The 27593-nt window shown below is 38.3% G+C and overlaps 1 protein-coding gene across 2 annotated transcripts in view; it reads right to left on the bottom strand.

Moving 5' to 3' along the window:
• LOC311286231 (NACHT, LRR and PYD domains-containing protein 1 homolog) overlaps window positions 1-27593 on the bottom strand; it is a 233663-nt gene that overhangs the window by 36562 nt on the left and 169508 nt on the right. The window contains exon 2 of one of the 2 annotated variants that reach the window (XM_084402346.1): window positions 25728-27587. The exons of the other annotated variant lie outside the window; for it this stretch is intronic. Within the exon in view, the coding sequence (XP_084258472.1) occupies window positions 25728-27587 (1860 nt within the window). The remainder of the gene's footprint in view (window positions 1-25727; window positions 27588-27593) is intronic. 2 annotated transcript variants of the gene reach the window in all.

Below are 27593 nucleotides of genomic sequence, written 5' to 3'. Positions count from 1 at the left end.
GAGGCTAGTCTCGAAGAGAAGTAGAGATGAACTCAGAATTTGGCTGTGGAGTGAAGTGATGAACTTGGCTCCGAAGCGAAAACATATCTGCATGTTGTCAGCGCACTTCCTTATATACCCCCAGGGTGGGGCGGAGTTACGCTATGCAAATTCCACAGACCCATGGCATTTCATTGCCATTGGCTCGTTTTATATACTCGAAGATGATAGGCTTTCTAAGCGAAACCCCATTCGTCGTCATCCGACGTAACTCAGAGTGACTACGAAAGGGAACAAATATATTGATCTGAAATATAGCAAATAAATTTTTTTTTAAATATATATTTTAAATTCATTCAGGTACAATTACCAAACATATCTCAAGGTCTTTTTTGTATTTTTATTAATTTAATGAATAAATTAATTATATAAAACAATTGTCAATGCACTACAAATAAACTGGTTCTATGCCTTTATTAATAAAACTTATTTAAAAAAAAACACGGCTTAAGACATTTATTTTCCTTTGGTGGTACAGCCTGAGACATGCACAATAAAATAAAAGAAAATTGCCTTCTGCATTTTTGTTTTGCTTTTCCCTCCACTGTACCGAACTCGTACCCAACCGTGATGTCTGAACCGAGGTGTGAACCGAACCGTGACTTCTGTGTACCGTTCCACCCCTACTGTCATGGGATTAATATTATAACTATTATTATGTAGTAGTGTAATGTAGACAGACACAACTAAAAGAGTTTGAATTTTTCATTTAATTTGGACACTGAATATGGGTTGGAGCTTTTAATTTTGAACTCTCAAAGTGCACCAGATTGATGAATTTAACATTAAAATGCACAAAATTTTCTTACGGGGGGCATGCCCCTCAACGCCCCAGGAAGGCATTTGGGTATTAATAAATGTGTGTATCACACAATTGTGTATTAATAAATGACAATTTTGTACTTATTTCATCTGTAAACTCGTTCCTGCTGGGGCGTTCAGGGACCTGGATATTGGATAGGGGGCGCTGGCCCAAAAACATTGAGAACCACTGCTCTAAAGCAAGACATCCACAAATAGTTTTACATCACTGCACTACAGCCCACTGGCGATCAGTCACTTTGACGCGTCTGTTTAAACAGCTCGTTTGTGTCTCTGTACAGACTCCAGAAAGGCTCCAGCATCAAAAATCGAGCGCAGCGTCAGTTCTGGCAGGTTACGTTAGTCAAGCTCACATCAGTGACTCTAAGCTGATCCACGTCTACCTATAGGAATACGACGCCTATCACTGTATACATACACAGTATAAGCTCCTTCAGTATTATCAGCACTAAATGGCAAAATTCAGCAGGCAAACTGGATCATCTCACAAGGAATCAGGCAATCAGGAATTTAGCGAGAGGAATTCGTTCCCCATAAGAATTTCACCTTAGATTAATTTGCATTGCTTCTCGCATTGCTGCATTATTGACACAGGACTCACTGAAGTTATACTGACTCAAGAACAAGTTCAGATTAGATCTGCACTCACCACATGAAGAAGGATATAAAGAGCATCCACATCGCAGCTGGCCGTAATTCACTCTCCATTCATTTCTGAAAGTCTTCACAAAGCTAAGTTCCTTTTTAAGCTCTTTGCTAAAAGCTATCAGGGTATTGGCAACATGTTTGTTGCTAATGCTATCCGTGTTGCTTAGGCTTAAAAAAATATATATTATAAATGATTCTGTCATGTACAGATGGTGGACAACCAAAATGCCTATTACCGCCGCGCCAGCTGCCGCGGCGAAATCACCGCGGCGAAAATAAACCAGCCGCATTTCAAAGTCGTTCCCGAAATGACCGCCAGGTGGCGCAAAGGGACGTTGTGCAAAACAGCAGCAATTGCCGCATTTTAAAATGTAAGTGGGTTAAATATAAAACCCTAAGCCTAATAGGCATATTTTTCATATATATAAATAGGCCTATTAGGCTACAACAGAATAGAACCAAAGATAGAATCAATTTTAGAACTGAAAAAATAGAATCAAAAGTTAAAAATAGAGACGATATTTGGAGCAATGACGCGGAATATTTTTACTATTCTATTGAGGAATTAGATAAATGAAGAGCTCTCGTGAGCGATACAATTGCATAGTAATTTATAGTGATTTCAAAAGCAGTCCTTAAAAACAAAAAAATACATGGAGTAGTGTGGCATAATTTTTGAGAGATTACTCGGAACGCGTCTTAGTTAAGATCCTGGTTTCAATGCCCTTAATGTATATAGGCTAGGCTACTGCTTTAAAAAAATGTCACAACGCGTTTTGAGATTGTTTTGAATTAAATTTTATTAGATTTAGATTTTAGATTTCGTTAGATTTTTTTTTCTCATAACAGCTAAAATAACTAATATATGCCTTGTCTTAATATGACCTACTTAATATAGGCAATAGGCATATAATAGCCTATATAATAAATTAGCAAAACTTGGCCACTAAATATTTAATTTTCAATTATTTAATTATCACAATTAAAGTTTTAATTTTATTAAATTGAACAAGCGCAACAATCAGCATTAATCAAATATTCTAAAAGATGTATTATTAATAATAATGTTATTTCGTTTTTTCGACATGTGTGCGTGCAACAAGCAAGATGTGTATTTGTAAATCCGGTGATGCGTGCATTGATTTTTATCAATAAACTAGTGTTTTCTGACAGTGTCGACTGCAAAGATGAAGTTGACGATCGCCATATTTGTAGTGAACGCACCTAGAGAGAAATGCACATAAAGACATAATCAGAGAGTATAGCCTTTTTCTTTTCGTTTTGAATTATTTCGTTTGAAGACATTTCAAGCTTTGTGTATTTGATGTATTTATCATGTCTGTGTGAGGCATACGCTGAGTTTCGTTAAGTTAGGAGGATGAGATGCGCTCCAGCTGACGTGCAATGCAAGTGACCGCGCGGGCGCCTCCATGATTAGTGTCTGTTATATTTGCTTCTCTTACTTATTTAAATCCAGGCAATTGGTTGATGAAAAATTGATTAAAATTAAGATACAATTTATAGAAAACGAAATTCACTTTAAAGAAAGGTTTTCTACTAAACAAAACTTAATGAAGTGGTCAAAATCATGTCTGACCCACTCCATATCCATCTCTCGATATAATGCATCCTATCTTACTCGTGCTGTTCACTTTTCATATTCAACATAGATGGAAAAAAATAACATTATAATATTTTAACAAATATGATACTAAATGAGATTATTTAATGGCTACAACAGTATAGTAGGCCTATAGACTTTTTTTTTTTTAGAATAGAATTTTGCTGTGCACTTGCATATTAGTGTCAGCTGGGAAGGAAATATAGAGACCAGACCTCTTGGAACTTTAATTGAATACATCGCGTTGGTAAAGCATACTGAAATTACATCCCTACAAATTTATTAGGCCCTACTGAAAATAAATGTATCGAAGTTAAGCAAAGTAGCCTAAATGTTAAGACTGTAAGCCCTTTGCTTTTTTACGTAGCCTATAAAGGACTCTTATAGCCGACTTTGTGTTAATTTAATTTGTAGAGGATTTTTTTAACTCAAACATTAACACTGAAATAAATGAAACTAAATTATTATAAAAATTTTGGCACACCACGACGAGTGGCGCTATGCATTGTTCTAAAGCCAGGTTTTATTCTGGCATGTTGAATTAGTGTTCGACAAACGCGGCGGCGCGTTCATTTGAATGAAGAGCGTTTGAGCGAACACACACTGGAACGTTAGGCCATGTCGCAACGAGTGAATCATGGCCGAGTGGTTGAACTTACGTTACGATCATTTAGATGACACGGGTTCGAATCCCGAACTAACTTGGACTACTGACATTTTTAAATTAGCCTATTAATGCATTTTATAGTCTATTGTTGATGCAGAGAGATTTGTCTAGTTCTAAAACATAGTTTTTTGCTTATAGCCTATTTACAAAATAAAATCACCATGCATTTCCATTTTACACTAAGGAACAAATATTATACAATGACTTTACTTCTGTAGCCTATAATAATTCCAATCGTAATTTCAAAAGCAGTTCTGTTTAAAAAAAAATATATATATATATATATATATATATATATATATATATATATATAGCCTATGACGTTTAAACGACAAACAATAAAATCAGAACCAGTATTCTGTTGCGTTCATGATTCCAGTGGCAGTAATGCATCCACGGCTTTTCAAAATGTCACAAAGCGGTTTGAGATTGTTTTGAATGAAATATTGAAGTTTATAATTAAGTGTTTTGGCACACCACGACGAGTGGCAAACTCTTTGTTTTGTTTTGCAAATTCAGCTAGCCTGTGGGGGGTTTGGAGAAGGCAATAGTTGCTTTATCGTGGGGGTGCAGGACAGAGGTGTTAATGTTCCGTCTTTCATATGGAGAGTGTCGGAGCCAGCCTGATGAGCAGGCAAAGGCTAAATTCTTTTAAGGATTAATCTCAAAATCTCCAAAAGTCCATAGCCTATGTACAGTAGGCCCTATATCTTATTAAATTATATATTGTAGTTTTATTGATTGTATTTAAAGGTTTTCCACACACAATTTCAATTTAGCAGATACAGAGCTCTTTAATTCGCGACCCACCTCGTTTTATTGTAAGGTGAATTCAGCAAGGCATGTTGTATCTTTGAAGGAACAAAAGCTATTTGTTACAGTTTTTTCTTTCGTGATTTGTGTGGATGACACACAGCGACATATACAGTATTATCAGCTGTATTATTAATGCTTAATTTCGAGAAAGACCCGCCGCGTGCAGTGAGGGAGACCAAACTTAGTAAAAAAATATCCAGCGCGAGAGAGGCAAAGAAAAACGCCTGTTCTTAATTTATGTTGCTTTGAACTTTTTTCGTTTTGTACCGTTTAAATTTTTTAATTTAGCTGCAATTTCTTTGACAATAGAAATTTAAAATGTTGCAAGAATAAGATTCTGTGTTTCTTATTTTGCATCACAAAGGGAATAAACTCTATCGATGCAACCCTGTTTAAATAAATAAACTGTCCCGACACTTTATTCATACCTTGAAATGTGCGATGGGTTTTCAAACTTAATTAATTTTCTTTTTCTTTTACATTTTCATTGTCTTTGCAGCGGCACAACTGGAATGTTGCAAATTAATGTTGTAATGTACAATTGATAATTAAACAAGATGATTGACTTTAATAAACAGATGCATATTTAAGCATCAAGAACGGAAAAACATAAACACTGTCGGCTACACTGAGATTCGATCTCAGATCGTTTGAAGCTCTGAGAGGGAGAGGCTATTGTTAATGCTTTGACCACAGAGCTATCGTCTGAATAGCCTAGGTCTACTACTGTTTGTGCGGTATTTGAACCGATTTGAATCCGGCCACGAATTTGTTTTGTTTTATTTTGTTTTAAATGTATTTTTACATATTTTGCTTTCGTTAATGTTAACCAATTCTGTTGTAGCATAATAGGCCTATATTTTTTCCCTAAAAGTTCGTTTTATTCTCTGCTTTGTTTGTTTATATTTTTACATATTCAATCAGTCTCATTTTTGTTCAAATAATGAAAAAAGTTTTTTTTTTTTTTTTTTTTTTTTTAAATAAACAGATAGGAAACTTGCCTTTTAAAATGCCGCAGTTGCTGCTGTTTTGCCCTGTCACTTGCCCGGTATAGCCTAGTCATTTCGCGAACGACTTTGAAATTCGACTGGTTTATTTTTGCTGCGGCAGTAATAGGCTAGGCATTGTGGTTGATTATTTATTAAATAATTCAATTGATAATCATAACAACATGTAAGCCTGAATATAACAAAGAATGCTTAAACCGACTAACATCGGTTAGTAACTGCAAGTCCTGAAAATGTTTTAATTTTATGTAAGTAAATGACAAGTAACCTATTGACATAGCCTTTCTAAATTATAGAAAAACTGGGCACACAATTTTAACGTGTCTACTTTGTTTAAATTTAATGAATTTGAATTCGTTTAACCACAATATTTATCTTGAATTTATCTGTGGCCTCTCAGCTCAGATTACTGCCGCGGCAGATTACGGCATTAAAGAGAATAAACTGACACTTTTCAAAGTCTGTGATTACAGCGCCACTCAGCGGTAAAAGGCAGCAAATACACATCCCAATTTTGCCGCCGCGGGAACGGCGGCGGTAAAAGTCTCATTCTGGTTGTCCACCATCTGTATCAGACACGCTTGGTCTTTCTAGTTCTTGGAAACATGCCATTCTTAAAGCTATAGTGTGTTGGAAATATGCTTGCTCTAAGGCTATCTTGTTATTGAAACATGCTTGTTCTTAAGGCTATCTGGTTGCTATTGAAAACTGCTTGCTCTAAAAGCTGTTAGTGCTATTGAAAACATGCTTTGCTAAGCTTATCCAGGTATCATCCTATTATACTTGTGCAAAATACACAGTAGGTACGTTCACCGCAGAGGTCTGTTATTCAACACTAACGTAGCTTGATGGTCCTGTGAAGGAGTGTGGAATCATGGGAGTCGTCATCTTCACCCACACAGCCGATGGAATCAGCACGACGGGGGGCAGAATACATGTTAAAAAAATCGAGAATAACGCCAGTAAACTATGGAGTGCCGCAAGGATCTGTGTTAGGCCCTCTGCTATTCTCAATATATATGCTGCCTCTGGGTAATATTATAAGAAAACATGGAATTAATTTCCACTGTTATGCTGATGACACTCAAGTATATATTTTATCACGACCAGATGAAAACGCTAAATTATCTAAATTGACAGAGTGTGTTAAAGATATAAAATACTGGATGACGTGTAATTTTCTGCTATTAAATTCAGATGAAACGGAGGTCAGGGCTCCAGACTAACTTTTCCACTGGTTGCACTGGTGCTACCAACTTTCTCAGTTGGTCGCACCAGCATATGATTTGGTCGCACCTTTTTTTTTTTTTTTTGCTACATGCCATGGGGTTAATCAATGCATGCTGATGAATAGTGGTCTTAATCTGCATACCCTAGTTTTGCACTGATGTAAAAAGACTGACAGTGACACAAGACCTCATGTTAGCAAAATGTTTAAATTTTTAACTCTCAAGAAAAACTATTAAAAAAACATGCATGTTCTTTAATGTTTGATTATAATTTTACTTTCTTCACATAGGGATGAGAATTGATAAGATTTTATTAATTATAATGCCACTGACGATTCTGATTAGGGCTGCACGTTTTCAAGTTTTTCATTAACCGTTAACCGAGGCCCTTAGCGGTTAATACTCGGTTAACCATAGTGTGCGCGCCGCAACCCCGAGATAGGCGTAATTTGCGGGTGAGACATATCCCCACCACTATTTTCTAAGGTCGATATTGTATTGTCCCCACCACTTTTGAAACATCTCGCGGCAGGTATACCAATACAAATAAACAAAACATCTCCAGTTAACTAGCAGAGCATTCATTTCGTTCGTTTTTTTTTTAGGCGATCTAGCGCTGAAATGTTTTGTTTTTTTAAATCAAGTGATCAAAGTGCTCGTTGCCGCTGCGATCGAGAAGGGTCTTGTAAAACGTGCTGAGGTATTATTAATTCGTGGCCACGAAACAATTCACCTGAATATTCACCAGTTCACACCATAGACTGTAAAAAATACACACACCAAAAAAAGGAATAAAAAGCTGTACGAGAATAGTCGGCCTTCACTGAAGAGCTATCTTCACAGGTAAGAAAAACAGTTTAATAATTATTATTAATTCGTGGCCACGAAATAATTCACCTGAATATTCACCAATTCACAAAAAATAGGTCTTTAGCATTCACTAATTAATTATCAAACTGTTTTTGGCCACGTTGTAATTCGTTAAATCAAAATGAGGGAGGGAATTTGTTCAACGTGTCCACGATTTATTAAAACGAGGGAACAAATAAGTCGTCGTTAGAGTTGTTCCGATTCCGATACCAGTATCGGAAATGCCGCCGATACCAATCAAAATGCTGGCATCGGTATCGGCGAGTACTTGTACCCATGTACCGATCCGATACCATTTTCTTAAACAATAACATTACCTAGTAAAGCACGCTAGCTTTGCTTAACGCGGCAAATCGGAGATCAATTCTTCTTCGCTGCTCTAAACAGTGGTTGCTTGTGGCAACGCAGGAAGTTGTGCTGTTGCCACAAGCAACCACTGTTTAGAGCAGCGAAGAAGAAATGAAAACGCGCGCTGGCAGTATGTCCGCTGTTTGGCAGTATTTCAGACTGGACCAACCAGCCATTAAAACGGCGACATGTCTCATATGCCATACTGTAATTTCGAGGGGTGGCACAAGAAGAAGCACCTTCAACACGAGTAACTTAATAAAGCATTTGAAGACGCGTCACCCTGCAGAACACAACGGTTACATAAACGCAAGGGCAGAGAAGGATGAGCCGCGCCAGAATCAACAATCTCTGGAAGCTTCATTCAAACGAAGAGAAAAGTTTTCAAAAGACAGCCAACGAGCGATACATTTATCCAACAAAATTATTGAGTTTATTATTGTGGATGACCAGCCGCTGTTCAGTCATCGAAAACAATGGATTTCGCCGCTTAATTGAGCATTTGGAGCCCCGGTACAGTTTGTCTGGTCGCAAATACATATCTGAAACAGCGTTCCCTATTCGAGATAACGTTAGTGCGTAAACACATTTCATGTAAACTAAAAGATGTGAAAACAATCAGCTTTACTACCGACATCTTTAGTTGAGGTTTATTTATACTCTATTACTCAAGTCTCTTATTTCACTACATTGTGGCTGCACTTATTTAAAGGACTAACGTTAGATTGAGTACAAGTTACTGTTGTACTTTTTTTTTTTTTTTTTTTTTACTTATGTATTTCAAAAATGAAATGCCGTTTATTTAGCAAATTGTTTCTGGACTTCAAGTTATAAAGAGATTATTTTTCTTATATTATTCATAGTTATATAACTAAATAAAACTAAAATACCTTTTTTAGTTTATGGGATTAGATGTGTGGCTGCATTTGAAGTTCTTTTTCACTTAAGAAAAATAAATAATATATTGCTGTGAAATGTATGTCAGATAATAAAAATACTCTAGTTCACTGTATGTATTTGTTCATGTTTTATTAAGGGATTAGTCTGAAGCACACCATAAAATAATTATATCAATTCATACAGGGCTAGTATGAATTGCAGCTGTATACACACCCAGGTATCGGATCAGTACTCGGTATCGGCCGATACCCTGAGTCCAGGTATCGGAATCGGTATCGGGAAGGGAAAAAGGGTATCGGAACATCTCTAGTCGTCGTAACAACTAATTATTTAGATCAGTGGACAGGGAGCATAAGAACAAACAGTGAGAGAGCCCCGGCCGCGCGCGCGCACTCTCACCGCCTTCAAACAACACGAGCGCTGTAATGCTCTCTCTCCCTCGCGCATATCAACACAATAGTAAAAGGTCGGAAGACCGATTGTGTTTTATAGATTAATAGTTTGTTCAGATAAAGTGATTGATTAGCAAGTACATGTTTAGGAAATGCATAATACAAATTGTATGGGTTAATGTAACGGTAAACGGACTCTGCGGGTAAAACTGTTGTGATGAAATTGCGCATGCTCGAGGTAAAACTGCTGGGGTAAAGCTGTGGCTCTGCGGCTCTGCATACAGATATTATTGTGCTGCCATCAGTGGCGCGGATACTATGTTTGTTTCTGGCTCGCACACAGCCTTCACTCTCGCACAGCCTTCACTCTCGGACGCGCGCTTTCTTTGCCCGCTTCATATTAGAAAACTGGTCTAGCGGTCTCTGGTGGTGCAAAAATGTATTACAACTAAATTCAGTGCACGCCATTGACGCCACTTAACCGAGCAAAATGTTTCACTCGGTTACGCAATTTTTAACGGTTAATCGGTTAATCGGTTAACCATGGACACCCCTAATTCTGATTATCGATCCGATTCTTTAACGATTCTCTTATCGATTCTTGATAGCACTGTGTGGAAAAATGTAGTCATATGCTTTTCAAAAAAAAAAAAAACAAGTGGTTGTATTTATTTTAAAGCTTTAAGCTTGAGTAAGCAAACTGTACTTTTTATGTAATATTGAATTTGAATTAGAATTTTTTATTAAAGTGTCTTGCACTTACATGCCCAGCCCAAATAGGCTTAAAAGACACTATTGACATAAAACAAACATAACATAGAAAGATGGCCATCATACAAAGTACATAGGAAGATGACCATCATACAGAGTACATTACCATCATTTTCACAATGTAAACAAACAAAACCCTGTCAATTTAGGTCAGGATATAAATTCCTTTGCCTAAGTTTCCACGCCTTTTCCACATATCTAGCCAAACTATAAATTTCATTTTCAAAGAGCCAGCTCAACATATCCCCATCCGTCATCCAAAACAAATTAGGCTTTTTATGTTGAATTCTCTCAAACATACCCATTCTTAAATCATGATATACAGGACAAAAAAAAACAAAAAATGCCATTCATCCTCAACGACCCTTAAATCACACAAAACACATAATCTGTCCTCTTCTGGGACACCTTTATAGCGCCCCACCTCAATCTGCAAGTAATAAATAGAACCTTACTGTAAAGTGTTACTGATTAGTTATACACCGATGCACACGTCTCCTGAGTTCACTGTTGGAACCATTCATTAAAATGAATCGGTTCAAAGGAGTCATTAGTTCGCGAATTGGACGTGTCATGCGTGTTGTGTGATTATTCCAGCAGTTAGGACATGGACATCCAAGATTTGTGTCAATACAGAAAACATTTCATCACTGGATAGTTTTTTTTCGTTTAATTACAGTGTTGTTTTATGTTAGCTGAATTTCCGGAACGCTTTTCAGAGAAGATAAGGCAACTTATTTAGCACAATTCACACCCAGCGGTATTTCAGGAAAAAAAAAATATCCGAAAGCTCCGCATGAAATTTTGGCCTTCCGACCTTTTACCACCGTGTTGATTTATTTTGATTAATATGTGCGAGGGAGAGAGAGCAAGACAGCGCCTAGTTTGAAGTCTTGTTTACACTTTCGCCTTAGCCTGGGTGCCAGCCCGAACCCCGCCCACAACATTTTTTGGTCGGGAAGTTCGGTCTGGACTCGATTCGTTGAGGAGTAATTATGCTCGGCTCCCAGAAGGCCGAGCCAATCAAATTGCCAGGGCGGGCTTTAATCGATGATGGACAGATGATCTGCGGTTACATAATCACCCACGGCATCAAAGAGCGCTTGGGTTGAATTAGTTTACAACAAAGATGACTGAGAATCGATCGATGGAGAATTGAGATTTCACGAGTTCACACTTACAAATAAGTCAGATAGAATAAATGCGTATATGAGATTTCACGAGTTCACACAAATAAGTCAGATAGAATAAATGCGTATATGACGTGCTGTCCGAGGAGACTGAGGGCTGTGGCCTCGGTAGCCATACTCCCCCCGTATTTCTGAGAACAAGCCAAGACAAGAGTGAGGATTCGGGGTGGTGGAGGGATGCTGAAAAACTGTTAAGGAGTGTTAGGTAAGTTGACAGTGAGAGTGAATATGCTTCCTCATGCTGATAGGGTAACGTTAGACATGGTATTGTTTGATGACAAGTTGATATTGGATTAGTGCTGTCAAACGATTAAAATATTTAATCGCGATTAATCGCATTAATGTCATAGTTAACTCGCGATTAATTAATCGCACATTTTTATCTATTCTAAATGTCTCTTGATTTCTTTTTGTCCTATTATTTTTTCTCATTTTAATGCTCTTATCAACATGGAAAAGTGGATCGGCTTGCTTTGTGCAAATGTTTCTTTTTGAAATCAACATTGGCATACTGTAGTGTTCACACAATGTAACACTGTCCATCAATAAAAGGGTGAAAGAAATACTGACGAGGTCCTAATATTGACGAGGGGGCGGAGAATTCGCATCAGTGAATCAGTGTGCTTGGCCATCAAGTTATAACCAACAGTTACTACTTTGGGTAAATGCTAATTAATAGTCTGTTAATAGGGAGGGTCATAAGCATCAACATATGTTTAAACCAAAGAGCAAACAAAAACAGCAATAAAATATGTGATTTTATATATAGACACCAAAATATAATCAAGTGTTCAAAGAAACTACATTCAAATAGTATTGCCAAAACACCTAGTACACAAAGAGATATAAATAGAGCGGTATAAGAGTTGAAGTTTCCAGCAATGTATGAATCAGGCTTTATAACGTTCACTGGTGTAAACGGTTAAGGTGATTTATGAGAGTCAGATACAAGTCTTAATTCTCTTTAGGAAGTCAAATGGTGTGGAGGTTTGGATGGTAAACGAACGACGGTCGCTGACCGTCATCAAACGTACAGATTTCCCACCAAAGTAAGTCCATAGCAGTAATCCAACTGTCCAAGGTAACTACATCCAACCAGAAACCTTGTTGCTGGACTCAGTGTAGCAAAATCTCAGCCAGGACCACAAAGTTGGCACAAATATTCGTTCAGTACAAACAGAAAAGTCCTTCTACAAGACACAAAATGCCTCCTGTTAATTATGTGCAATCCATTCACTATATTCAATAAGTACAAAAATAATCTTTCATCAGTAAATAAAACATCAACATGAACATATACATTTTACTTACAGTTGAGCATGAAACAGAGCGTTTCTCAACCAGGACTTTGTTTGACAGGTGACCAAGGAGGTCAGCCATGCTAATTTCTTCTACTGCTCACCTGTCTCTTTATCTAGGCATAGAGGTCTCACTAATACCTCTAGTGGTGAGGAGTGTAATTGCAGTTAAAAAAAACTAAAGTAACTGACAGATGTTTGTTACAAAGTAGTAGGCTATTTCAGACTGGACGTGCTGCGATGATAGCTCAGTTCACAACGACAAAAACACACAGATCACTTTGGTCTTGTCAACTGAACCATTTTGGCCACTTTTTTTAAATTAAACTTTCCATTCAGAATCTTATTGGCATCCATTTCGGCGTCTCGCGCTCATCATTCATCCACTCAAAACGTAATGTTAAAGGGGGTCGCACACTGGATGAGAAGCGAAGCGCAGCGCCTCATATTTAAAATTCGAACACATTATTCTCTATGCGTGTACACACACCTTTTATTTCTGGCCATAAACTGAGAAAGTACGCGTCCGATGTGCGATACAAGCTGTCCTAGACGTGGCTTCTCGTCCACTGTTTGGCCGGCTCACAAGCCCAAACAAGTGTGTGCGGCGTGCCTGTTGTTTTGTTTCCGGTCTAGCTAGATCCGGTGGTGTTGTACTAACGTTACTAGTTGTTGCAAAAGCATGTCCAAAAAAAACAAAAAACTACAAAGTTTGCTAGGCGTTAATCGCGCGATAAAAAAATGTATGCCGTTAAAATGGGTTTGCGTTAACGCCGTTAATAACGCGTTTAACTGACAGCCCTATATTGGATTGATCATTTGTACGTGCTCCTCCCGAACTTTGTTTATGAAACATCATGTGTAGATTCCGCCATCGCGTCTGTTATAGAAGATATCCACAGCACATTCATTTTAAAAGAGGAACAGAGAACAGCGACATTTTGTTGGTTGAAAATATGAATGAAGAACATGCGTCATTTACTCCGTTGCTCTGATTGGTTGTAGGTCTATCCAATTGAGTGCAGAGTTTTTTTTTTTCTGGTTCGGTTGAGACACGCCCCATAATCAAAGCCCTATGGAGCAGTATCAGACTCACATTCTGACTAGAATATGAGTATGACAAAATCAGGCTACTTTCGCCTAGCTCCGAAGAGAGAGTGCGCGCGCGACCGGGTCTTTCTCTCTGCTCCTTCTTTCAGTTAAACATGCGCCCTGTCACAAGCGTGGCAGTTCATCTACATTACTCACCGATCATATAAGACTTTAGCGGGACAAAAAAAATCACTTTGCCGGGCGCTAAAACAAGTTGCAGGAAAATTCATGCGTGAATTTAACTGAGTAGTACATGATGCACTCACACAAATGCGACCACATAAAATTTTAACTCGCACATTCCCAAAAAATGGTCGCATATGAGATCATTTTGGTCACAGTCTGGAACCCTGGATGTATTACTTATTGGTCCAAAAAATTGCCCACAAAACCTCTTGCAATACAACTTTAATTTAGAAGGATGTCCTGTTACTTTATCCACTACAGTAAAAGACCTGGGTGTTATACTAGACCGCAACTTGTCTTTCGAAAATTTTCTGCATTCTGCAAAGAAGAAAGATGCTTGCTGTTGCATGGGGAAACTACTGTTATTAACCAGATGATACTTCTGAAATTCAGGGACATTTGAAAGAGATGGTTGCAGAATTTATAAAGGATGAATTTGATTAACACGGATCTCTGAGTGTTCAATTTCCAGATGACACCAGACAGCTTTTGGGACGGCTGCCTCAACATAAACAACAGCAACTGGACTGTGCAACAAGTGAGAGCAAGAAACATAAGGACACGGCTGCAGAGAAAATAAGAGGCGTTTGGTTGGTGGACCTTCATCCCCCCTGAAAGAGGAAGCTGAAACTTCTGAGGGGTTGGTATGGACAAAGACTGTGTTGATGCAGAAACAACCAAGAAAAACATCCTGCCGTCATGCAAAGTCGCCTCCTCCGTGGCTTGGCCAAAAGCCAGACTGAGGTGAGGCAGAGAGACAACAGCATCCAGAGTCAAACCACTATGTCCCAACATGACACCAGACCCTTGAATGCCAACAAAGACTGACAGATCAAATGCATCGGATGAGGAGGGAAACACTCAGACAGCAGCCCAACCAGTTCAACTGATCGTTGGTCCAAGCAGAAGGACTTCATCCTTTACTGAGTGGGCACAGGTGATGCGTTTTCAATGATCACTACAGAGACCGCTTCAAATTTAATTGATTGGCCATATTAATTGTATTTTGATTATTCACTGGTCCAACAGCAGTTCTCTATATTCTGTGAAGCTGACACTCTCTCTTTGCTTTCTTTCAATAGACATTAGTCCAGCTGTAAGCATTAAAAAAAAATGGGAGGTGAAGTGTTTGCATGACTCAATAATTAACTACAACTGACGCTGGACTTAGCATAGTGAGGGACTACTGCATTAACCAACTAGGGGTAATGCATAATTAGATAATTGATGATGTTGTCCATTGAACAGAGTTTTTGGGCTCTGCTTTCAAGACAGAGCTGATATAAGCTTGAGTGATACTGAGCTCTCTATCAGAAAAAAAAAAAGAGGACATAATATGTTCAAATACAAAAAATGTGGATGATACAGCTATGGTGCTGGTCACTCCATCTTGGTCAATAGTTATTTTTTTTTTAGGTTTAGAAATAAAAATAGTAACTACACAAATTACAAACAAATATCACATATCACAGATATCACAAATGCTGTCATTACCAGGGATTACACGATGTTAATATTGTTGGTCATGCTATTGAACAAATGAGGTATTAAAAGACAAATTATACTAGCAACCCTTTTTACTATTTTAATTTCAGATGCGCATGGTTTTGACCATTGCGCAAGGGCGGAGATTATTAGAAAAATAAAATTAGAAATATAAAAAAGACAAAGATTCACAAAATAATGTCAGAAAAGGAACCGCAACTCCAATAGGCCAGTTCTAGAAGGACCCTTCAAACATCTAGTGATGGATTATGAGGAAATGATAAAATCAGTAAGAGGAAAAAGATACAGATACAGTTTTCATTGATAGATTTAGCAGATGGGTCGAAGCAGAACCCTCAGCAGACCAAGGAGCAGAAACTGATAACATTTTAACCAAAGAAGTCATCCCAAGATTTGGCATACCATCTCAGATTAGCTCTAACAACCAACGGAACAATTAAGACTAAGATCAAGCAATGGATGCCTTAGGCCATCAGCTAAAACACACTAGCAAAATGACATGGCAAAACAGACAAGCTCTGAATTGGCTACTGGCAGAAAAAGGAGGGGTATGTGTGATGTTTGGAATTGACTGTTGTACCTTTATTCCGAATAATACAGCCTCTGATGGAGCTTTTACTAGGGCCATGAAGAAGCTGAAGGATCTGAGACAAGTTGCTGAAAATGCGGGGAGATACAGACACGTTGGATACTGGTTTGACTCTATATTTGGGTCTTGGAAAGAATGGTTCATTAAGGTGGGAATAATAATATCTGTGGCTGTTGTCATTTTTCTTTTGTGTTTTGTGTTTTCTTTTCTGCTGTGTTGTGCCTATTCTAAGATCCATGCTAGCCAACATGGCCGCCAAACAGATGATTAATGTGTCAGTCAAACCATCGGGAGTTGACATCGGGTGCACAAACACAAGAGTGCACCAAATTGGGCCAGGACTGGACGAGCTAGATGACTTCCTGTAAAAAGTCCTGGTGGAGGAGTAAGGAAGAGGGTGCCTTGTTATTCTTGTTTTTTCTTTTTCTTTTTTACTTTACTATTATTGGGTTTACCAATTTGATACTGTTTTTGATAGAGAGGGAGGTAGTAACACTGTGTATTTTATTTTTGGGGGTAAAATTAGACAGATCATTAGAACATGAATAGAGTAGGGAGTTAGTTAGAGGGGTTTTAATTGTTTCTTAATTGTGATTTTTATAAGGGACCCCTTCCTGAGTGTTTTCTTCTTTTCTACACTTATAATCCTACTGAGAATGTTTTTACATATAAATCACACTAACTGTCACAAATATGAATATATGAATGAGAGGGGACGATACAAAGTTTGAAGCAGGTCATTGCCCGAGGTAATGCAACCAGATATAAAGGGAAAAGATAAGAATGTTTTTACTATTTTTATCACTTACTAATCATTTTACTCTTATAACAGTTTTAGTTCTTATTTAGTTCTTTTAATATTTTTAAGTTTTTATGAATCAAAAGTGAAGTACATGCATTAGACTACTGGTAGATGTTTCCACGGGGTTAAAAGGAGAAATTAATTACAAGCCCGTTCGCCAATTGCCGGACCAGCAAGGGCAGACTCAACTGGTGGTTTAAAAACCCGCTGTCTGCTCCAACACCAGATAGTGCCCAGGGCACCTCTGGCAACGATGGAGCAACCCAGATACCACTCCAGGCCACTGGAAGCGCCTGTGCAGTTCCTCTGGCACAGTGGGATAATCTTAATTTTAAGTCTATAACACTGAGATATGTTGATTGTGTTGAAAAATCAAATGTTTGAAGTAATCTATCCCTTCAAGACTGATGATAGTAAAGGAAGGTGGGATCTTTTTCTCCGCTCTAGTCAAGTGGGGGCGGAGATGTTTGGTCTCACTATTCCTCCAGGGTGTACCTTCGTGAGTGGGCTTATTGATAAGAAAGATGGATGGTCTATACTGGCCATGATTGATAGATAACAGGGAGAGGCTTATTCATGTAGATACATTCTGGGACAGAAATGAAGGTGGGACTAGGATTAGTCCCAAAGGGGGGATATGTTGGAGAATTTTCCATGATTCATGTCTAAGTATGATGTAATGAAAATGACAAGCATGAAAAAATAGGTCTGAAAAGGATGAGAGAATGGAAAAGTACCCAGTAGGCATAAGAAATGCAAAGTGTCAAAATACTGTATGAAACAAAGCACCATTATGTGAGGTTTGACCAATTGAGAAGACATGTCTAACTGTGTCAGGGTCACCAGGCGTGACAGAGGGGAAGAGATAGATTTGAGGGTGCCCATTGGGCACCTAGCGATAAGAAAAAAGTATAAGACATGAACACTGGCCAATGTAACCTTAGATGTCCGGATGGCCAGCCGGCTTCTCACTTTGTTGCTTGTCAATAAAGTTAATTCTTCTGACCTGGAACCTCGACTCTGAGAAACTTCTTTGAGAACTGAACCAAAAAGAACTTTGAATTTGCCACAACAACGCCTGTGAGAAGACGACTAGACGCTGGCAATATGTTATGCCCTAAATTAATACATGATTAACTAACTGTATTTTTCTATGTACATTTCTGAAATGCACTTTCTGTAAAACTGCTTTGAAACAATATGTATTGTGAAAAGCGCTATACAAATAAATTTGAATTTAATTAAATTGAATGTTCATGAATGAGGTAGCACACTGTATTTCATTGCTTGGCTGCGCATTGCATCTGACTCAGAGCTACAGGGTGTATTCTTCTCCAAAAGGACTACACTAGTTTTAATATTCAAGTCCTATAGTTATACAACATGCTTGTTGCATCAGTTTTGTTGCTGCTAGTCGGAGCTATTGCTGTAGGGTGTATGCTTCCCCAGCCAAACTACACTAGCTTTAGCAATAGTTCTGTGACTATACAACATGCTTGTTGTATCAGTTTTGTTGCTTGGATCATCTTTTGAATGTTCTCCGGTTCCTGCCTCCTCCTTCCCACAACTATCTAACTTTGCTACACCATTCTATCAGTATCAATCGTGTTGGGGGTATTTAGAGAGAGAGAGGAATTTTTTTTGTTTTCATAAGAATACTTATATGTTATAAAACTTTATTCTACTTTAAACCACTAGATAGCACAAAAATACAGCTCAGCACTTTTCTTAACGATCACTTTTGATCCTGATGCAATCGCAACGCAAAGTTGATTCTGCACTAATATGATCTAGCTATATAGAGATGCTAATTAACCGGTTAACTGACGATAACAATTTTGTTCAATTTAATGTTAAAATGTATTGTTTGCTGCATGCTTAAAAATAAAAATATTTTTTGGTTGTTTTTGAGGAAAAAAAACAGGTAAGTCACGTATAAGTGGCGTTTTATTGTATTCAGAAATAATACCGTAATTAAAGTGAAATGTTATAATGGGGGCCAACTACAAACATACATAGCTATAGTCTATTTTAGTTCCCCTCACTCCACAACAAATCCTTTGAATTTGACGGTATTCAGTATCAGTAAATAACAAACTAGCCAAAACAAAATAATTTAAAGCAAAACTGAAAACTCTCTCATTTAAAGCAAAACTGAAAACTCTCTCATTCCAATCCAAATGTTTCCATATTCGCGATGTATTTGGATGCTAAACTATTATTTATTATAGGCTTTGTACTTCACTCGCTTTAAAATATCGACGGAAAAAAATAATCCTCTTCACATGCACAGAAATATGCTTGGAAACATCACAGTGGAGCGGTGCTCACGCTGAACGGCACGAATGGTATTACTGACTATTTAAACTGAGCAGTGTAATTTCTTATATGTAAGGTTGACCATTTTATTTTGGTAATGAACAGGCTGCGATGTCAAGTTTGCAATGCTGGAATATGTTGTGTGCGCGTGTAACGAGTGTTGTATTTATTAATTTCGCTCAAAATCTCTCCCTTTGTTATATTTATATAATAATGTTTTATTTTGGAAATTATTCTTTTAGTATTGTCTAATATTGATTTCTTTTATTTGAGATGTCATGTTTCTATGCTTATTTGGTCATTTTTCAGTATTGTTAAATATGGCGCGTGGCTCCTTTAATACTTATGTTCCGGTTCTGGTTGTTCTCCTTCGGTTCAGATAAGCGCGACTGAAGAGAGGCGAGTTGTGCTGAAGCTCCGTCTAAAAAGTTGATATGAGTTTTGTTTATTGTACTAAAACATGTAATTTTGTTCTTTAATACACTTTAATCTTATTCAAACTTGTATGAAGTTTGTGTGAAGGATGTGAATCATGTATTTTTGAAGAGAGTTCATTAAGCATGAGTGTGCAAGCTTGCTAAAATACAGATTCAAGCTTGTTTTGATTCATTTGTCTTTTTATTCATGCAGGTATATGTTCCCATTCATGCTTCTGTTAATTTTTTTAAAAACTTTTATGTAAAATGTTGAACACTATTGATTTTGATTTATATGAGAAACATGAAAGCTGTAAAATGTGTTGCAGTTGCGGTAAGCGTGACTGAAGAAAGGCTGATGTTACAATTGCAAGAGATGGCCACAGATTCGAGCTTGTTTCTATTCATTTGAAGAACAAGTATAGCGCTCTCTACTCCAGTGTGGTGATCTATAACAGTGGTTCTCAAAGTGGGGGTCCGTGGCGCACTGTCTGGGGGTCCGCGGGAAGTTTGCTATAAAATATAAACATACCCGGAGAAATTGCAGGGCCCATCGTCATTCATTACTCCCACGTGTGTAACGTTAGGCCAATGAACATTCGGCTTTTACATTACGTCAATCTACCAAAACATTTCTTCACGTCTCACAGCTAAAGAATGAATAAATGAAAGCCAATTAAACAGGCGCATTGTGTTCAGCACTCCCCCCGCTTTAACTTTGGGCCAATAGAAACTCTGTTGTTACATTACGTCAATCTGTCAAAGTCGTTATTTCGACATAATATCTCGTAATTTTGACATATAAGGGGACATTCTAATCTGCATTAAGGCACATTAAGCATTCTTATAATGGTTTTCTATGGGAGGAAAATGCTTAACGTGTAATTAAACGTTGGGTTCATATTCTGGGCTCATCTGATTTACATAGCATAGCCTACTTTGTTATGATTTTAGTATCATAATGATTAATAAATGCACGCACAATTATCCGTGAACTTGATTTGAACAAATGCCTTTCAAGTTGTTTGTGTAAAATTCAGAATTAAATGAATGTGCAGCAATTTGTAGAGAGTCTGTAGGCGTACTATACTGTTGTAGCCATTAAATAAGCACTTTTAGTTTCATATTTGTTAAAATATTATGATGTTATTTTATTTCCATTTATGTTGATTTATGAAAAGTGAACAGTATGAGTAAGATAGGATGCGCAATATATCGAGAGACATGAAGCGGGTCAGACATGATTTTGACCACTTCATTAAGTTTTGTATTGTAGAAAGCCTTTCTTTAAAGTGAATTTCGTTTTGTATAAATTGTATCTTAATTTTAATAAATTTTTCATCAACCAATTGCCTGTATTTAATGAATAAGAACTGAAGCAAATATAACAGACAATAATCATGCAGGCGCCCGCGCGGTCACTTGCACGTTAACATGGAGCGCATCTCATCCTAACTTAACGAAACTCAGTGTATGCCTCACACAGACATGAGAAATACATCAAATACACAAAGCTTGAAATGTCTTTAAACGAAATAATTCAAAACGAAAAGAAAAAGGCTACTCTCTGATTATGTAATCCATGATGTGCATTTCTCTCTAGGCGCGTTCACTACGAATATGGCGATCGTCAACTTCATCTTTGCAGCAGACACTGTAAAAATCAATGCACGCGTCACCGGATTTACAAATGTACATCTTGCCTGTTGCATGCACACATATTATGTAACATTATTATTAATGAATACATCTTTTAGAATATTTGATTGAATGCTGAATGTTGCGCTTGTTCAATTTAATAAAATTAAAACTTTAATTGTGACCATTAAAATAATTGCCAAGGTTTGCTCATTTATTTATATATATATATATATATAGAAAACAAGTAATAAAAACTCAGTGAGTGTTTTAGCGCAATTTTCTCACCTCATGGGATCACAACACTAAGAGATAGTAAATCTTTTCCTGGATTTCTTTTGTGCGTTCCCGAGATTAGACCTTCCTTAACATAATGCCGAAAACCCGAAGTCTCTAGGTGGTCTGGTTGAGGAGTAGATAGAAGTGCAAGATTGGTGTGCACAGACGCACAGAACAGAAATCATGAGTTAACAATCGCAATTTGTCCGGTGGAAAATTGCGCTAAAAAGTGCAAAATCGTTAACGCATGTGCTGAGGGGGTGCTAGATCATTGACAGGATATATATATATATATATATATATACATACTGTATATATCCTGTCAATGATCTAGCACCCCCTCAGCACATGCGTTAACGATTTTGCCTGTTTTGAGTGTAGCCCCGAATGTTTTTTGAAATGTTGACTGACAAAAATGAAACTGGACAATAGCCTATGTAAACCCCCGAAATCATAAGTTGCCTTATTTCATTGTGCTTTGGCTTTGCTGATGTCTTTGACTAGTGATTGTTGAAATCTGTCTCTGCAGACACACCACGTGAGTGATTTCAGCCTATCCTAGAATATCTCCAGGATTTGCGCAACAGCAAACAATCTCACAGCAATTAAAAAAAAAGAATAAATAACGCAGTCAGCACCGCCGCACAGTCCTCTGTCAGACCAGATGTTGTCAGGCTATATGTCAGTAAAACTTTCCTGTCGTATCAGCCGTGTGCTCGCAGCGTGCACTCTTCAATATCAAGTGCAAATGCAGCGCGCCCTGTATCACGCAAAAGAAACTACGAGCATGTACATCGTGTTCTGTCGTCAATTAAGAATTGAAATAACCAAAAGGGAGATTAAAACTGCATATTTTTTCATTATTAATATTCTAACATTTTATCAATATTGCAAAGTCATCAAAACTGACTCGTGTCATAAAAAAAAATATTTTGTGACCAAAAATGTGAAAAATACATCTAGCCTAAATGATCGTCTTTACATTCTTTTAACTATAAGCAAGCCAATTTGTCTAGATCTGTAATATTATTTCCTTTGTATAATGAGCTTTCTTTTAAATGATATTGTATTTTTATTGTGAGTGTGAACTGCTGCACAGTCGTGATTTAGTCAGCTTGATTAACATTATTACAATGTATTCCTATTTAACACAGATGTTCTTTGCTAATTACAGAAACTATAAGCAAAATATAAGTATAAATATATATTTATAAAATAAACAAACAAAAGATTGCACTGGTGTTTGATTGAAATGTAACATCTGCAAAATAATCCTTAAAAGATTTCTCATTTAAGGCCATTCCTGTTTGGAATATGTGATTGTGTCAACAATAAGCAGAAACATTCTGCATTTCCATTTTGTACTGTGGATCAGGATCATTCATTTCAACATTTATTCTCATTCTCATGTTTAAGAATCTGTTATCTGCTTGACAAATAATTTATGCTACTGCCCACTGACATGCTTTTAAAGCTATTGTTATCCAATTTTTTTGGCCTTCAAACACCTTAAAAAGCACATATGTCGGTCCGAGAAATCAAAAAATTGTAACCCACCCCCAGCCCCTGATGTTTCGGGCTTAGCCCCTGATGTTTTTAAAGCCTAGAAACGCCCCTGGCGCCGCCCCTGCACCTTTCCCATCTTTCTCTCTCACACACACACATGATTTAGCTATTACATTTGTGTTGCGGTCAGGGTGGGAATTATACCGCGGCCACGCGGCCATGGCCGCCGTTGCCCTACACTTTGGCCTTCATGCCCCGTGAAAAAAAAATCATCGTACGGCCACAGTGGCCTGTGTGCCCTGGCCCTGTCCAAGTTCCATGTATAAAGCAGAGCATGTGAGCGGAGTGGAGCGGGAGCGAGCGGGGAGCGCGAGCAGGCGGATCTTGGACAGAGCGCAGAGCGGCAATTTCAAAAGGACGGAGCGTCGCCCTATTTCCCGCTCCAGTTTCGCTCCGCTCACACCACGAGTGACGAGTCTGAAGCATGCTCCGTCAAGCCTGACCCTGAATCCATCTGTCTTGCACAGTCATCAACAGTAGACTATTTTCAGTCAAAACTCAGCTCAATAATGGAGTTCAAAAAGTACTTCAAAAAGGAAAATGAGAAGTCATACAGGTGTAGCCTACTATTAATAAGTCGCTCCGGAGTATAAATCGCAACAGTCAAAAAAATGCGCCATGAAGAAGAAAAAACACATATACGCCTAAGTCGCACTGGACTATAAGTCGCATTTATTTAGAATTTTTATAAAAAAAACAATTAAAAAAACAATGTTACAGACTGGACAGTTCTCCGTTAGGACGTGAGCGCTCTGAAAGCGGCACTAAAAGACTGCTTTATAAAACTTTCACAGAGACCTCAAGCAGAAAGCACAAAGCCTGTCTTTAAATTTGATTTCGTTTTGTATTAATTGTATCTTAATTTTAATCAATGTTTCATCACCCAATTGTCTGGATTTAATAAATTCGAAGTGAATATATTAGAAAATAGATAATCACGACACGAAGGCGCCGGCGAAACTGGAGCTTGTCTCATAAATGAACCGAAACTCAGCGTATAGCCTACTTGCCTCACAGACCTGAGACATATATATAAAGCTTGAAATGTCTACTTTTAAACAGAACAATTCAAAACGAAAGAAAACAGACTTCTCTCTTATGTAATCCGTATGAAATGTGCATTTCTCTCGTTCACTACTGCGAAGATCGCGAGTCAGCATCTTTCCAGCCGACACAGACATAAAAAAAAAAAAAAAAAAAAAAACTGGTTTATTAGTAAACAATTAAAATGTCTCCTGCTATATTTTACATATTCATAATCATTCATTTTGCCGGTTCATTGTGACAGCTTTTAGGTGCTTTATTGGCAGCAGCGCCACCCATCGCATCAGCACCGAAAACATAGAGATTCTTTTCTTTTGGGGGCATTTTGTTTGTGTTCAGACTTTCTCAGTTGTTTTTAGGCACGATGTTAGAGGACGCTGCTAATAAAGTTGCTAGTAGGCCCACACATTGGATTCACGTTTATTATTATAGGCTAAAAAAAATACCCCAGTTTTTATGCCGTTCGTATCATTTTATTTTGTTGTATTTATCCGCCACACCTTGAAGGCCGGTCCGTGAAAATATTGTCTGATATTAAACCGATCTGTGGCGCAAAAAAGCTTGGGGTCTGCTACAAGTGATATACATGTAGATTTTTTTCCTTTTTTGGAGCGAGCGGGGGCGATTTGAGTGGAGCGCGAAGCAAACTGCGTTGAGCGCTGAGCGATAATGATTGTGAGGGTGTATACCTTCTGGATGAAATGGTTCTCTCTCTCACACTCACATGATATAGAGGACTGAATGAATATTTTGAATGCTTTTATTGGCATTTGTGTTGTTTCTATTGTTGTGTGAGGGTGTATCTTCTGGATGTAATGGCGCTCTCTCTCTCATTAAAAAATGTTTTTTTTTTATTAAAAAAAGTCATAATCCATGTCTTATTCCAAATTAGGATGTTATGGTATCAATCTGAATGGGAAAACCATCGAATTGTACTCAATGGCCTTTGTGCCCTGTCATATGGCCTTGGTGCCCCTAAAAAAAAAGAAAAGGTGGAGGCCAAATGGCCTTGCCCCTAAAATTACATAATTCCTTCCCTGGTTGCGGTTATGAGGGGGTCCTTGGAATTTTTTCTGCCCTATGAGGGGTCCCTATCTCCACATAGTTTGAGAACCCCTGATCTATAAGACACCCGGGAGAAAGTTACATGAACAGCAATAAACTCCAGAAAGATAAAGTCATTTTATGCGAAACCATAGACCTTTCTCTACAGATCAAGTATAACAATAGTAACATTGATCATCTTGGAGAGAGTTTCATCATGTTGACTGCCGTAACCGAACGCGGCGCGCTGTTTGAGTGCTGGATGGAGAATGACTGACAGCCGCAGCGGAGGGAAGCACTTACTTGAATTTAACGACTTCAATATTAATTTCTATGTCACATTAAACTATGGAGTGGCTTTAGAACACTTATAATATAGTGCACGAAAAGTTGACGGTTCTTTATAATGTTTTTGTGGCTTTTGTGAGGCTTAACAATAACAGAGAATAGTTTATGCACAATATCGGATTAGGATCTCGTCTGACCGATACTCAATCCGGCAAAGAATGGCAGTATCGGATCGGCACATCTCTATTCGAAACTGCTTAGTAATAATGTAAAAACTCCATGTCATGACCCCTGTAAAGATGTAAGATGATTCTTTAGCTATTAATGATTAAACACTCACAGAGCTTTTCTGCAGTTGACCACAGCTGGTACCAGTCTTCTTCTACCCTCAGCTGATGTGTTGTATTTCATGGTGTTCAGCTCATCCAGCGCCTCCTCTGAGATCTGAAGCATGTAGGAGATTGTAGAGCATTGAGCAGGAGAGAGTTCCTCTGAGTGTTTGTCTGATTTCAAAAACTCCTGAATTTCTCTGGACAGAGTCTGATCTTTCACTTCCAGCAGACAGAGGAACAGATTGATGGATTGATCAGCTGAGAGATCATCATCCTCATCATCATCATCACCTTTGATCTTGTCTTTAATGCCCTGTGTGATTATCCTGATGCTCCATGAGCTGTTCTCTGTGTGTGTCAGTAGATCCTGTAAGAGTCTCTGATTGGACTCCAGTGAGACGCCCAGCAGGAACCGCAGGAACAGATCCAGCCGTCCATGCTCTCTCCAGAGGGCTTTATTTACTGCTGATCTTAGTAGATTATACAGAGAGACTTCATCAGACCAGAATTTACCCAGAAGCTGCAGTGGTTCCTTGTTCTTCATTAAATAGCAGTAAAACACATAGAAAGCAGCGAGAAACTCCTGAACGCTCAGATGAATGAAGCTGTAGACTTTCCTCTGATGAATCACAGATTCCTGCTTAAAGATCTCAGTGCAAATCCCAGAATGCATTGAGGCGTCAGTGACGTCTATGCCGCTCTCAATCAGGTCCTCCTCATAGAACATCACATTGCCCTTCATCAGCTGATGGAAAGCCACTTCAGCAAGTTTCACAATCACTTCTCTGTTGGACTGCAGGAGTTTCTCTGGATCTCTCTCTTCATACTTCTGATTCCTCATGTTGATCTGAATCAGCAGGAAGTGGATGTACATTTCAGTCAGAGTTTGAGGGATTTCTGCACTCAGATCTTCTTCCAGGAGCTTCTGAAGCACAGTGGAGGAGATCCAGCAGAAGACGGGTATGTGGCACATGATGTGGAGGCTTCTTGCTCTTCTGATGTGTGAGATGATTCTGCTGGCTTGATGCTCGTCACTGATTCTCTTCCTGAAATATTCCTCCTTCTGAGGCTCATTGAATCCCTGAATCTCTGTCAGACGGTGGATGTATTTGGAGGGGATCTGATTGGCTGCTGCTGGTCTGGAGGTGATCCAGATGAGAGCCGAGGGAAGCAGATCTCCTTTCATGAGCTTTGACATCAACACACCCACTGATGAAGTCTCAGTCACATCAGAAACTTCCTGAGCGTCTGAAAACCTCAGTGTGATTCTGCTTTCATCCAGACCATCAAAGATGAACACAACTTTACACTCCTCATAAATCTTTGAGTCCAGATCTTGAAGTTCAGGATGAAAGTCCAGCAGAAGTCTGTGAAGACTGTACTGATGATCTCGGATCAAGTTCAGCTCTCGAAATGGAAGCACAAACATGAAATCTACATCCTGATTGTCTTTTCCCTCGGCCCAGTCCAGAATGAACTTCTGCACAGAGACGGTTTTCCCGATTCCAGCGATGCCTTTAGTGAGAACAGTCTTGATCTGCTCTTTCTCCTGGCGTCCTGGTTCAGGAGAGGCTTTAAAGATGTCATTGCAGTAGATTGGAGTGTCTTGTGAGTGTTGTGTTCTGGCTGTTTTCTCCATCTGTAAAACCTCATGTTCTTCATTCACTCCTTCTCTCTCTCCCTCTATGATGTAGAGCTGTGTGTAGATCCTGTTCAGGAGGGTTTCATTCTCTTGGAGTTTCAGTCCCTCAAATAATCTCTCATACTTGTTCTTCATGCTGGCTTTGTGTCTGTGTTTGACTCTCTGTAGTTCATCATTCACTGGTTGAGGAGAATCCTGGTCTCCAGTCTGATCATCTCTATAAACTCTAGAA

This window comes from Rutilus rutilus, assembly GCF_951802725.1.
Source record: "Rutilus rutilus genome assembly, chromosome: 2".
Classification (NCBI taxonomy): Eukaryota; Metazoa; Chordata; class Actinopteri; order Cypriniformes; family Leuciscidae; genus Rutilus; species Rutilus rutilus.
The sequence above is the reverse complement of the archived record's forward strand: the minus strand, read 5'-3'. Positions and strand labels throughout refer to the sequence as shown.